Source organism: Ctenopharyngodon idella, chromosome 5, assembly GCF_019924925.1.
Source record: "Ctenopharyngodon idella isolate HZGC_01 chromosome 5, HZGC01, whole genome shotgun sequence".
NCBI lineage: Eukaryota > Metazoa > Chordata > Actinopteri > Cypriniformes > Xenocyprididae > Ctenopharyngodon > Ctenopharyngodon idella.
The window spans coordinates 32,022,167-32,035,093 of record NC_067224.1 but is presented as its reverse complement, the minus strand read 5'-3'; the positions used below and the strand labels follow the sequence as shown (position 1 = coordinate 32,035,093).

The 12,927-nt window shown below is 35.9% G+C and overlaps 3 protein-coding genes and 5 non-coding genes across 10 annotated transcripts; 7 read left to right on the top strand and 1 right to left on the bottom strand.

Moving 5' to 3' along the window:
* The first annotated feature begins 51 nt into the window (after positions 1-51).
* c5h9orf78 (chromosome 5 C9orf78 homolog) lies at positions 52-2,700 on the top strand. Its single transcript, XM_051895252.1, has 9 exons — positions 52-278; positions 453-512; positions 663-714; positions 835-905; positions 999-1,076; positions 1,206-1,403; positions 1,537-1,673; positions 2,262-2,360; positions 2,466-2,700. Exons 1-9 carry the CDS (start codon positions 199-201, stop codon positions 2,558-2,560), a joined length of 870 nt encoding a protein of 289 aa, XP_051751212.1. The 5' UTR covers positions 52-198; the 3' UTR covers positions 2,561-2,700.
* Positions 2,701-3,303: 603 nt separating this feature from the next.
* On the bottom strand, positions 3,304-7,568 carry med22 (mediator complex subunit 22). 3 transcript variants are annotated; one of them, XM_051895255.1, is made up of 5 exons: positions 7,435-7,568; positions 6,699-6,873; positions 6,534-6,614; positions 5,597-5,805; positions 3,304-3,733 (listed from the first exon to the last, which is right to left on the bottom strand). In XM_051895255.1, the coding sequence occupies exons 2-5, from the start codon at positions 6,819-6,821 to the stop codon at positions 3,562-3,564; spliced, it is 585 nt and encodes a 194-aa protein (XP_051751215.1). In that variant the 5' UTR covers positions 6,822-6,873; positions 7,435-7,568; the 3' UTR covers positions 3,304-3,561. The 3 variants fall into 3 exon arrangements, with proteins under 3 accessions (XP_051751215.1, XP_051751216.1, XP_051751217.1); XM_051895256.1 differs by having other exon boundaries at positions 6,699-6,862; positions 7,435-7,565; XM_051895257.1 differs by lacking the exon at positions 3,304-3,733 and having other exon boundaries at positions 4,200-5,805.
* rpl7a (ribosomal protein L7a) lies at positions 7,542-10,999 on the top strand. The gene is made up of 8 exons (XM_051895253.1): positions 7,542-7,582; positions 8,333-8,453; positions 8,670-8,819; positions 9,450-9,590; positions 9,918-9,997; positions 10,266-10,396; positions 10,609-10,678; positions 10,834-10,999. Exons 1-8 carry the CDS (start codon positions 7,580-7,582, stop codon positions 10,936-10,938), a joined length of 801 nt encoding a protein of 266 aa, XP_051751213.1. The 5' UTR covers positions 7,542-7,579; the 3' UTR covers positions 10,939-10,999.
* LOC127513727 (small nucleolar RNA SNORD36) lies at positions 8,183-8,253 on the top strand. The gene has a single exon (XR_007930481.1). It is a non-coding gene; the product is annotated as a small nucleolar RNA SNORD36 (small nucleolar RNA).
* LOC127513728 (small nucleolar RNA SNORD24) lies at positions 8,519-8,590 on the top strand. The gene has a single exon (XR_007930482.1). It is a non-coding gene; the product is annotated as a small nucleolar RNA SNORD24 (small nucleolar RNA).
* Positions 9,221-9,292, top strand: LOC127513729 (small nucleolar RNA SNORD24). The gene has a single exon (XR_007930483.1). It is a non-coding gene; the product is annotated as a small nucleolar RNA SNORD24 (small nucleolar RNA).
* Positions 10,063-10,139, top strand: LOC127513724 (small nucleolar RNA SNORD36). Its single transcript, XR_007930479.1, has one exon. It is a non-coding gene; the product is annotated as a small nucleolar RNA SNORD36 (small nucleolar RNA).
* Positions 10,446-10,517, top strand: LOC127513726 (small nucleolar RNA SNORD36). Its single transcript, XR_007930480.1, has one exon. It is a non-coding gene; the product is annotated as a small nucleolar RNA SNORD36 (small nucleolar RNA).
* Positions 11,000-12,927: the final 1,928 nt, after the last annotated feature.

Below are 12,927 nucleotides of genomic sequence, written 5' to 3'. Positions count from 1 at the left end.
CTTTACTCCGTTAAACGGTTATTTGGAAAACAGACGAGCTGATCTTAGATCAGCTGTTAATACAGTAATTGTGATGTCAGCGGAAGGTTCCGGAAATGTGGAGAGATAGGTCCGTCGTTAAACACAGACCGTCGACGCTGCGTACAGGCCTGTGAAAATAAACATTAAATATATCGATTTAAAAAGTTATTTGAAATCATGCCACCGGGTAAGAATTTTAGGAGAAAGAAAGAGGACTCATCCGACGAGGAAGACGATGAGACAAAAGCCGTGGTCAGGTAGATATGTTTATCACGTTCAGGCCAAATTCAGTACATTTAGCCATAATAGATTAACCGAACTACAGAAAAGCATTTATACACGTGTCAGATTCATTCAGAGGCAACATGCAGATGCCATTTTTTATATATGAAAATATTTTTAAATTTGTTACATTTAAATTTTTTTCCAAGGTCCAAACTGGATGAAGCCAAGGAGCTTCAAAGTCTACGAAAAAGGCAGCATGGAGTGAGGTTGGTCAGATATCTAGTTGGGCTTTTGCACAAATTTTATTTTTTGTACAATGTTTCATTTTTCATTTCTAATTTTTGTATATAAAATAATTTTCCATTATGCTTAATTTAATTCGGAATATTACATGCTGCTTTTCCATTCTATTCCAGCATTGCAACGTTACTTGTGGGAGAGAAGCTTCCTTTGGAGGCTGAGCTTGAGGTATTTTTTTTAAATCGAACTACATTTTGTAGCACAATGTTGTACTTGCAGTGTTACAGTAAATGTATCCTATGAACTAATAAAGGGGTAAAATATTGTCACTCCCTTTTTGTGTATTAGGATGACCCATTTAAACTGAAGTCTGGAGGTGTTGTTGACATGAAGAAAGTGAAAGACAGAAACCAAAACTTGTAAGTGTTATGTTATCATGTTTGCTTTTTATTTAAAGTTGATGTTTTTTGTATTTTACAAGTTAAATATTTAACTTTTCCTCTCCACTATAGGACAGTCGATGAAAATGACCTGAATCTTGGTACCTCGTTTTCTGCCGAGACTAACAGACGAGATGAAGATGCAGACATGTAAGTTGCTATGTGTGCACGCAAGCCATCTGCATTCTTCGAGTTTCTGCATGATGGTCTTTCTTCATTGGTGATTTTGCCCGTTTATATGGTTTTATCTTCTCTCTCCTTATATGTGATTTAATTTAGGATGAAGTACATTGAGACTGAGTTAAAGAAAAAGAAAGGCATGGTGGAGGCAGAGGAGCAGAAGGTGAAGGTGAAGAATCCAGAGGACCTCCTGTATGAGCTTCCAGAGAGCATCCGTGTCAGTTCTGCCAAAAAGACAGAAGAGATGTTGTCCAATCAGATGTTGAGTGGAATTCCAGAGGTGGATCTGGGGATTGAGTAAGTGAAGACCAAAAATAATTCAGACATTTTCCATTGATCGCATCATATACTTTTCTTTGTAGTCTGGCTAATTAGACCCACCTACATTTGGATGCCAGCTTCAAAACCCTCTTTTTCCCATTCTTACAAGTGCAAAGATAAAGAACATCATCAGCACAGAAGATGCCAAAGCAAAGCTGCTGGCTGAGCAGAGGAATAAAAAGAAAGACAACGGAACCTCCTTCGTTCCCACTAACATTGCTGTGAATTACGTCCAGCATAATCGCTGTAAGTGTACACATACACTACCATTCCTTTGAAAGTTTGGGCTCAGTAAGATTTTAATGTTTTTGAAGTCTCTTATGTTCACCAAATACTGTAAAACAGTATTATTGTGAAATATTTTTACAATTTAAAGTAACTTATTTTAATAATTTAAAGTGTAATTTATGTCTGTGATTTTCAGCAGCCATTACTCCAGTCTTCAGTCACATGATTCTTCAGAAATCATTCTAATATGTTGATTTGCTGCTCAAGAAACTTATCTTATTATCAATGTTGACAACAGTTGTGGTGCCTTTTGTTTTTCATATTTTTTTTCAGGATTCATTTCATATTAAATAGTTTTTTTTGTAAGGTTAATGTATTTGTCCTTTATACAATTATTTCTTTACTTAAACCAATGTAATTTATCATTTAAACCTATGTGTATTTTATATTCAGAAGTATTGTTTTTTTTAATCAAGATTATCCATCACATCTAGATTTAGTTAACAGCTTTATCTAAGTCTAAAGTTTAAAAATGTAGATTACTAACTAGAAATATTTCAAACATTCCCCAACAATGGTTAACTCATTTTCTGTTCTTCCCTCAAGTCTATCATGAGGATGTAAACGCTCCCCAGAGACGCCACAGAGAAGAGCCCAAAGCCAGGCCGCTACGAGTAGGAGACACTGAGAATCCAGCACCTGAGTGTAAGCTCAAAAAAAACTATTTTGCTTAATTTACAGAGTGAATTGCATTTAATGAATTTGTTCATGTGATTTATGTTTTTTTTTTTTTTTTTTTTTGCTCTCCAGCCACACCACCCAATTTCCGCAAGAGACCGAATAACGAGAAGGCCACAGATGACTACCACTATGAGAAATTCAAGAAGATGAACCGACGATACTAATCCTCCACATTTTTTATAGTCAACTAGACGGCCAGTTTTTTCTTTCTGTAAACTGAATGATGTAAATATTTTTACTGTATTTAAAGAATGTCTCCATAGCTTACAATCATAAACATTTTACAATAAAACTTCCCCCAAAACATTGGTCATTTTTGAAAGCTTTTTAAAGTAGGACAACATTTTGGTTTAATTATTACGTACTGTGCAACGTTTGTTATATGTTTCTGTCTGATGTGGAACAATTCAACAAAATTGCCTGGATCACTACATATTAATGAAACCTCATTTTTTTTATTATCAAAGGTTATTTTTATTCTACAGAATTTCCTGATGAAATAAAAGTTTTTAACCTCTATTAGAGTTTTAGCTAAGATGTCTTGTAACAACCTGAAATGGAAAGGTCATCCTAGGGTAGCACAGCAATAAAAATATATAGAAATGAATAAAATAAAAAAAATTAAAAAGAGAACACTTCCTTGGCAGTCACATTTTGAAAAAAAAAAAAATGAAGAGCATTACAATGCACATGTAACAGTGAAATTTAACAGTGTATTTTGTTACTTAAATAGAGGAGCAAGATTTACTCTGAAATGTATGCAATCTATTAGCATACAAAACACTTCCTAAAACAAGTTTAATTACAGAATTTATCTTAATCTATACTTTTTTTGCAGAACAATGATGAATAAAGTATAGCATGGTTGTAATATTATTCAAACCAGAGGCATCAAACGTAGCCAATAGACAGCAAAGAAAACATTTTATTATACCACTGTTACCCAGAACTAAGTTACCCAGCTACAATACTGAAATATTACACATAAGAAATTATCTCAGTATTAATTCAGTGTCATTTTTGCAGGAAAAAAAAAAATAAATCACATCAATTCAAGTACTCTAGATTTGCAGTCTACAGCTGGAGGTTTACGACGGGGCTTATTAAGATGGCAAGTTGCTTGGCTGTGTAATCTAACTGGTCCATGAAGGAAGCTGCCAGTGTTTCACGACTGCTCACTAGTGCTGCTGCCATGCATGGACTCCTGGGTCCCCAAGTGGTCTGAATCCTCTGGGTTGGCATGTGAAGGGTCAGAGGTCATCTCGGGGGACCCCCAACTGTCCCGCCGATGAAAGGCCTCACAAAGTGGCAACTCAACACCATCCCACTGTCCACAGCTAGAAACGTTATACACACACGTTACACACAAGCACATAAACTAACATTTCCACTCTCCACTTCTGCCTAAAAACACACTTGGTAAACAATTAGGAGTATATGAGAATAATGAACATTCGTAAGGGACACATACACAAACAAACTCACATAACATATGAAAGAACTGGGAAAGGAAGCCCAAGCAGAGAAAGGAAGTTGTGAAAAGCATTATTCAGGATTGCTACTAACATATTTTTTGGAAACGTGTGGTCACATGATGGTCTGTCAGATTACATTGCTCTTCTGTTTGCTGTCTTTCTGTGCATTGAACAGATGTGTGTAGAGTTTAATAATAGAATTGCTCAATAGATGAAAAGCGAAAGGCTGTAAGCTGCAGAGAATTTAGACTATGAACTCAACAGACAGAGGCAGAACATAAATTCCAAATCGGAGGCGAGAAAATAATAGATCGGACACTAAATGTGCTCTCGTTTCTATCTGGTTTATTTATGAAATTTGAAATGACCAGTTGGTTTGTGGAAAACCTGACAAATAATCTGATACATTTTAAACAGGTATTAATGTGACCAACCCTGTTTCTACTAAATACGGCACCACAAAGAAACATAGTGTAGTGCAATTTTAAACCACTGACGAAAACAAATGCTTTATAAATGATAAATTTTACATTTTTAACTTTACCCATATGCCACTGAAAGCTAAAATATTTTGCCAGTTACACAATCTTCAATTACTTTAACAGAGAAATAAAAAAAATCATGGCGTTTTTGAATTCTCAAAAAAAAAAAAGAAAAAAAAAAAAAAAAAACTGCTTCTTGATCTTAACTTTTTTTGAGTAAGCAAATTAATGTGATTCTTAAAAGTAATCTATACAGTTCTTACAGCACCCTATATGTCATTTGATATTTGATATATCAAAATATCAAATGACATTAAAATTAAAAATTTTCCACAAAAAAAAAAAAAAAAAAAAAATCAATTATGAAATTGTTTCCATAAAAACCCAGTGGAAATTTCTCTTCACATATAACTATTACTGGTTACAATGGTGTGCTTCAAAGACAGCTTAAATTTATCTAAAATGATTAAATAACAATAAAGATCCAGATTTATCCTATACTAATCTCTATAAAAAAAAATTTAAAAAAAAGATCTGACCAGCACCACTAATAAAAGTAAATACACATCCTGATTCCTGATTGCAAAATAAAGTAAATCTTCTCAAAAACAATCGATTAAGGCACCTGGAGGGGAAATATTTACATGCACTTATATATGTATAACAGAAGTTTTCTTGTACAAAACTTTTTATATGGAAAGTGCTTTAAAATTTCTTTGGTGTGACTGCAATATGGATGGATATGACAATATGGATATATGGATTTTGCTATAGCAGAAACAGATATGATGATGTCTGTCTTGTTATAAACATGAGGAATGGAATAAAACCTAAGGGTCTACAGTATCTAAATTGTAAGGGAGTCTTACTACATGACAGCTGTGTGAGAGGAAAAATGCACACTTTCATTAGCTATAGGCTTACTTGCAAGAATAAACACTCTTATTAAGGCACAATGGTATATGAATGTGTGTGTATGTTTACGGAGGACCAATCTAACAAGGTGTAATAAAACAAATAGGGCAAACCAACAAGGTTAGCGCATATTTTAGTAAAATGATCAACGGTTGGAGCCAATAATTGGTTGTGCAAGTTAAAAATATCTTTATAGACATAATAATGGCTCCATAAATCACCATGTGTTATGTTCTTATGATGTACATATGCATCACGTTTATGGCGTTGGTAAGCAAGGGAAGGCAGAGGTGACTGCACACGTTTGGGATCACTGGTCTATTTGTACCTGGAGGAGTAATACTCTTCCTCGAGCTCATATAGGTCGATGGCAATCTCATCACGCAGGGAGATGAGCTTCTTGTCGCACTCTTCCTGCAGAGTGCGCAGCTGCTGGTTGCGGAGACTGATGGCCTCATTGACAGAGGGGAAGTCATTCAAGATGAGGAACTGCTTCAGGTCTGAGACAAGCTTCATGAGAGACTCTCCTGCACGTACCTAAAACACAAACACATTGAAAGGGTTAGTTCACCAAAAAAATAAAAATTATTCACCCTCATGTCGTTACAAACCCATAAAACTTACATTCATCTTCAGAACACAAATGAAGATATTTTTAATGAAATTCTGAGAGATTTCTGTCCCTGCATTTAAAGTGTATTCGCTTCAAACTGTAAAGAGATTGTGAAATAATCCATATAAATTGAGCGGTTTAATGAGTCTTCTGAAGAAACATGGTCACTTTACTATTCACATATAAACATTGATTAGTGCACATAGAGCACATCAAACACGGTAAACGGAAGCTCAAACATGCTTGCTTGACACGTAACAACCAATAAGGTTCATTCTCACATGTCACGGCAGCACGTTTCAGCTTCAGCAAGAATCAGTGAGGTTTGTTCTCACGTGTAACGCAAGTACGGTTGAGGTTCCGTTGACCATATTTGAGTGCTCTATGTAAATATCCGCTGATCAATGTTTTACAATCTCTTTATAAATGTTTTGAAAAGTCAAAGTTTTGGGTGAACAGACTTTCAATGGGGGGCAGAAATCTCTCAGATTTCATTAAAAATATCTTCATCTGTGTTTAAAAATGAACTAAAATCTTATGAATTTGGAATGACGTGAGCGTGAGTGACATAATTTTCATTTTTGGGTGTACTATCCCTTTAAATGTGTTAACTGTTAACATCACCCAAATCTGAGGTGTCTATTATCCTTACAATGTTGGCGGCTCGCACATGCATCTCATAGTGGTCCTGCTCAGCTTGTGTCGCCCTGGAAACCTGAGTTTCATCTTCCACCTGATCAAAGCAATAAAAATGATTGTCTCGTAGTTAAAATCATATAAATATGAACATCACACAGCACAATGCATGCCAACATACCTTAGCAGTTTTGATTATTTCCGTAAAATTGTCTAGAATTGACCTGATGTCATCTTTAAGTCTTTTGTTGTAGTTCTGCAGGAGAGTCTCTTTGCTTTGCGGGAGGACTCTCTGTGTGGTCATCTCAGCGCCCTTCAGTCACACTCTACTTAGTGCTAAAGGGTCTGAAACAAAACTTTATTAGAAATACAATTAATTATCACACAAACCGCAACTAAACACATATAACAAGCATTGTTGCAGTTCCACAATTTTTTTATGTTATCAAAAATTATGAAGTTGTGTACAAATTTTTAACCCATAATTATTGTATACTTAATACTGTTTATACTTTATAGCTTAGTAGTTAATTAATTAACACTAGGTAGTCCGTTTTTGTACATTTACACATACTGTACATTTGTAAATCCTGGGTTAACGTTCTTATTTGCATATTTAAGAGATCAATTGGACGGCTCGTGAAGGCAACGCGACTTGATTAAACAACCGCTCTTCCATCTGTGAAAAAGTCAATTCTGGCTATTTTCAGAAACATAAAAGAGTACGGTCTATTCTTCAACACAGTTATGTGTTGAAGCATTTGCGAATGTCACCATTCGAGATTTATTTTGTTTCTCTCAGACGCTAAAAATAAACAGCGCGTGAAGATTTCTGCGACTGTACATCACACATGAATAATTAATGATTTAAGAAGAGTGTATGTACTATAACTTAAATATATAAAATCGCTACTTACAACTGCAAGCATTCTTCTAATATCTCTTCAAATAAACATGAACCTCCCGCTTTTGTTCTGTCGCGTACAGATGATGTCATTACCAAATGTCGCGGTAGTTAAATTTCCCACAATCCTCTTCTTCCTCCTTTCCGTCTGAACCAACATGGTGAGTGTTCGATGGTTTTGACTGGGGAGCCTTCACTTTATAAAAATCCTTAAGCATCCTGTTTTCTAGAGTGTTCTAGGGCTTATAATAGATCAGTTATGGAAAATAAAGCACCAGCGCTTGCTGCTTGGACGAGAATTGTGATCATTTTAAGTATGTAGATGAAGAATTATGAGAACTTCTGTAAGCTGTAATGTCCGTTTACTGTCAGTAGTGACGCCTCGATATGTGGCGCCTTTAGACCGTAAGCCTTTAGTTTCTTATCCGTAGTTTTAAAACGGGCTCATTGTTAATTTTTTTTTTTTTAAATAACATGTTTATTATTCCTAGTAACTCAACAATGGACACTAACTCGAATGCTAACATGTTAGCAGGTTGGATTGTAGGCCAGAATTGAATCAGATCGGCCCTCTGGTGCATCTTAAACACGAGCGTTGCTGTATTCTACACTATTACACGAACGTTTGTCAATTAATAATTTGCCAATTATGATTAATGAAAATGCAGTAGTGTTAGGTAAGCGTTTACCTACACTGCTAAATTGGTACAAGTTGCTACAACACATGTCACAACATAAGTTAGGCTTTTGTTTATTGGCTTTTGCAGTGATGTCTTGAATTTCTTCACCTGAACTTTTGTGTAGAAGTCATCTTTTTTTTAAACTGAGCAAGAGCTGTAAAATGCTATTTTTGTTGAAATTTTCTGCTCAATGTGGATAATGAACTTACAATGTTGTGCATCTCTCCATAGCCTAAAGGAAAAAAGGCTAAGGGGAAGAAGGTGGCACCAGCCCCTTCAGTGGCCAAGAAGCATGAGGCCAAGAAAGTTGTGAACCCCCTGTTTGAGAAGAGGCCTAAGAACTTTGGCATTGGTGAGTAACAACTGGACTGTTGATGAGATTTGGGTCCACACAGTCTCTTGAAGTGTGTAAATAAGTGCAGATGATGTAATGAATATTTGCTATCTTAACCACGATGCAGACAATTTTCCACCAAGATCGCTGATGCACAAATATCTGGAAATCAATTAACAGTTTTTACCCTAATGTAATTTATTGCTAATGAAAGTCATGCACTTTAACCTTCAGGTCAGGACATCCAGCCGAAGCGGGATCTGACCCGATTTGTGAAATGGCCACGTTATGTCCGTCTGCAGCGGCAGCGGGCCATTCTCTACAAGCGTCTGAAGGTTCCCCCTGCGATCAACCAGTTCACCCAGGCTCTGGACCGCCAGACTGGTGAGACATTCGTTTGACTGGCGCCTCTCTTGACTTTGTTGCTGTCTGTACAACAATGCTTTTAGAGGTTGCAAATAGTGGATTTTTCCAATTCAATAACAAAAAATGTAAAATGTGCTTATAACTGATCGCAGATAGTTTAAAATCAGTAAAGTGAACGAAAACTTTCTGCCTAATGTAAAAGTGCTGTACTTTATTAGAAAATTAACAATGACTTGACCCTGAGAATTTACAATATAATTAAGTGTAATTTTCAAGTGACATTATATATCTCACAAAGGAAATGAATATATTATTGCAATATTTTTACAGATAACCAATAGTTCCACCAGTTAATCGGTAAAAACAACATATCGGCCTCTAAATGTTTAGACTTCTGTGGCATTTTAGACTTGTGGATGTGCAGATGATGTGAATAATATTTGCTATCTGAATAGTTGATGTGGACAGTTTCCACCAAGATCACTGATGCACTGTTGTATATTATTGCTGCTTAGCAATTGTAATGTAAAATTTGGCTTAAGTTTGTCCTAAATTTATGACTTTGAAGGTCCTTCTAGCGTTGCTAGAATTATGATTGCTGAAAAGGTAAAATGGCTTTTACATTTACACTTTAAATTCTTTCTGTAGCTACCCAGCTGTTCAAGCTGGCCCACAAATACAGGCCTGAGACCAAGCAGGAGAAGAAACGGAGACTGCTGGCTCGTGCTGAACAGAAGGCTGCTGGAAAGGGAGACGTGCCCACTAAGAGGCCACCAGTCCTCCGTGCAGGTGGGCCTTTTTAAAGTGTTTTTTCCTTGAAGACATTGAAAGGTACAGTCCTTTCCTAAGTTATGAGTTACACTCATTTGTACATGGCATTTATCTCAATCAGTTGTTCTCAACCTTTTTGACTCCAAGGTCTCCTTGTCCAAGACATTATTCAAAGGCCCTCCTAAGCTAACGTGTACCTTTGGTCATCTTTATTTTTAGTGTGGTGTTTTGCATTTTAATGAACAATATTGAAGTCATTGAGGCCTTCTAGAATCTTGGGCCCCCTAGTTGAGAACCAGTGCTGTTTTTATTTTATTTTTAATTGACACTCTTGTTATTTCTCAGGTGTCAACACAGTGACCACACTAGTGGAGAGCAAGAAGGCACAGCTGGTCGTTATTGCTCACGATGTGGATCCCATTGAGGTGCGTTTCTCTCAGCTGTTCTTTTTCTACATAATAGCCAACTTGTCATAAATTGTTGTGGTTGTCTGCAATGATGTCTTGAATTTCTTCACCTGAATTCAAAATGAAGATTAAAAATACGAGCTTTTTAACCCTGAGCAGCAACCTCTCAATGTCTCTCAGATGCATTTCTGTAACTATTCTTTTCAGAATTGTTTTGGCTTCTGGTTTGATTTGTGTATGTGGGGTTTGTTGTCGATTCTTAATTGATTTAATTTGTCATTTGTAGCTGGTGGTGTTCTTGCCTGCTCTGTGCCGTAAGATGGGTGTCCCATACTGCATTGTCAAGGGCAAGGCCAGGCTGGGCAGACTTGTGCACAGAAAGACCTGCACTTCTGTTGCCTTCACACAGACCAACCCGTAAGTAACAAACACATTCATGTGTCACTTTACTGTGCTGCACATCGTATGGCTATGATGTATGAATTTCTTCAACTGAACAACCGTGTGGTTTCAAATGAGCTTTTTAACCCTGAGCAAAATGATTTGCAGTTACACACTGATTTGGGCATCATGGAAATAAGAACTTTGTGGTTAACATTTTGTTTTTGTCCTTCCCTCTCTCTCTTTAGCGAAGACAAAGCAGCTCTTGCTAAACTGGTGGAGGCCATCAAGACCAACTACAATGACAGATACGAGGAGGTCAGTTTGTTGTCTGCAGTGGTTACAATTGCTGAAATTAATACTAATACAATAAGTTGATTTAACATTGTATAACCGTTTATTTCTGCTAATTCTAAATCTTTTTTTTTTTTTTTTTTTTTTTTTTTTTTCTTCCGTTTCAATTGTCTCTTCAGATCCGTCGTCACTGGGGAGGCAATGTCCTGGGTCCCAAGTCAACTGCTCGCATTGCTAAAATCGAGAAGGCAAAGGCCAAGGAGCTGGCTACTAAACTGGGTTAAGTTCCTGTATTGTTTAATAAATAAAAATGTTCACACAAAAGTATCTGGAGTTTGACTGGTTTTTTTTAAAAAAAAAAAAAAATTTTTTTTTTTTTTTTTTTACATCTTAGTCAATACATTCAACTAAAACATTTTGAGATTTGTATAAAGATTATATAAATTCATAGGTTTGTATAAAGTTACTGAAATTTACAATAAACCACCCTCTGGAGCTGTTTTTTTTTTTTTTTTTATATATATATATATATTACACACTCACTCACTCACTCAAAGGACCCCCATTGTCCATATATAACCATCTGGTGTTCTTTGCAATTTTGATAGAGAAATTTTATAGTGTGCTTTTTTTTTTCTTTTTTTTTTTCTTTTTTTTTCCCTCATTGGAATGGTGCAAAACTTGGTAAAGTGAACACAATTGCTATGTGAACTCATAGACATGATTACAAAAGGTTAAATGGTCCTGAAAACGTCACACTTGTTGTCTTTATGGTCAAAAATTACTGCATTGGAATTGAATAGGAAATTAATTTTATCTAGTAAGTACCTTACTGAAAGTGTCAACCTCAAATTTGGAACACCGTTTAGATGTATGGCTTTGATTTTCTAGGAGCTTTAGAGTAAAATTTGTTTTGGAAAATGTCATAATTTAAAATAGTATTTTTGAGCATTTTTCATGAGTAAAATTAAAACTTTTTTTTTTTTTTTTTTTTTTAGTTAACTTTTAATACTTTCACTAAAGCAGTAATCTGCCAAGATTAAAAAGAGACCAAACTTAAGTTTCAAGATTTAAGACAGTTCAAATTGGAAATTTAATTTTGAGGTCTATGCTCAAAAAGTGAATAAATGGATAACTATTGTGTTAATACAATTTAGTATCATCAAATCCCCTAAAAATACATTATATATAAAAAAAATTTCCAAATAAAATCTCTTTTTTGACTGCCATGTGAAGAGCACCAGAGGGTTAAATGTCCCTTATATACAGGTGCTGGTCATATAATTAGAATATCGTAAAAAAGTTCATTTTTTTATTGTAAATTATTTAAAAAAATGAAACTTTCATATATTCTAGATTCCCTACATGTAAAGTAAAACATTTCAAAAGGTTTTTTTAAAAAATTTGTTGATTAGAGCGTACAGCTAATGAAAGTCCAAAATCCAGTATCTCAAAATATTAGAATATTTACATTTGAGTTTCATTAAATGACCATCCCTACAGTATAAATTCCGGGTATCTTTTGTTCTTTGAAACCACACTAATGGGGAAGACTGCTGACTTGGCAATGGTCCAGGAGACAATCATTGACACCCTCCACAAAGAGAGTAAGTCACAGAAGGTCATTACTGAATGGGGTGGCTGTTTACAGAGTGATGTATCAAAGCATATTAAATGCAAAGTTGACTGGAAGGAAGAAATTGGGTAGGCAAAGGTGCACAAGCAACAGGGATGACTGCAAGCTTGAGAATACTGTCAAGTAAAGCCGATTCAAACACTTGGGAGAGCTTCACAATGAGTAGAATGAAGCCGGAGTCAGCGCATCAAGAGTCACCACACTCAGACATCTTCAGGAAAAGGACTACCAAGCCACTTCTGAACCAGAGACAACGTCAGAAGCATCTTACCTGGGCTAAGGAGAAAAAGAACTGGACAGTGAACAGTGGTCGAAAGTCCTCTTTTCAGATAAAAGTAAATTTTGCATTTCATGTTGAAATCATGGTCCCAGAGTCTGAAGGAAGACTGGAGAGGCACAGAATCCAAGCTGCTTGAAGTCTAGTGTGAAGTTTCTGAAGTCAATAATGATTTGGGGGGCCGTGACGTCTGCTGGTGTTGGTCCATTGTGTTTTATCAAGTGCAAAGTCAATGCAGCCATCTTCCAGGAGATTTTGGAGCACTTTATGCTTCCATCTGCTGACAAGCTTTATGGAGATGCTGATTTCCTTTTCCAGCAGGACTTTAGCACCTGCCCACAGTGCAAAAACCACTTCCAA

Excerpts from the sequence above, each read along its gene's own strand:
- rpl7a (XM_051895253.1), top strand. Across the intron at positions 8,454-8,669 it reads GCCTAAGAACTTTGGCATTG|GTCAGGACATCCAGCCGAAG; the intron begins GTGAGTAACAAC and ends TTTAACCTTCAG. Across the intron at positions 9,591-9,917 it reads GCCACCAGTCCTCCGTGCAG|GTGTCAACACAGTGACCACA; the intron begins GTGGGCCTTTTT and ends GTTATTTCTCAG.
- med22 (XM_051895255.1), bottom strand. The coding sequence starts at position 6,821 with ATGACCACACAGAGAGTCCTCCCGCAAAGCAAAGAGACTCTCCTGCAG. Across the intron at positions 6,615-6,698 it reads AAATAATCAAAACTGCTAAG|GTGGAAGATGAAACTCAGGT; the intron begins GTATGTTGGCAT and ends TGCTTTGATCAG. Across the intron at positions 3,734-5,596 it reads GAAGAGTATTACTCCTCCAG|CTGTGGACAGTGGGATGGTG; the intron begins GTACAAATAGAC and ends TAACGTTTCTAG.
- c5h9orf78 (XM_051895252.1), top strand. The coding sequence starts at position 199 with ATGCCACCGGGTAAGAATTTTAGGAGAAAGAAAGAGGACTCATCCGAC. Across the intron at positions 279-452 it reads GAGACAAAAGCCGTGGTCAG|GTCCAAACTGGATGAAGCCA; the intron begins GTAGATATGTTT and ends TTTTTTTCCAAG. Across the intron at positions 1,404-1,536 it reads GAGGTGGATCTGGGGATTGA|TGCAAAGATAAAGAACATCA; the intron begins GTAAGTGAAGAC and ends CATTCTTACAAG.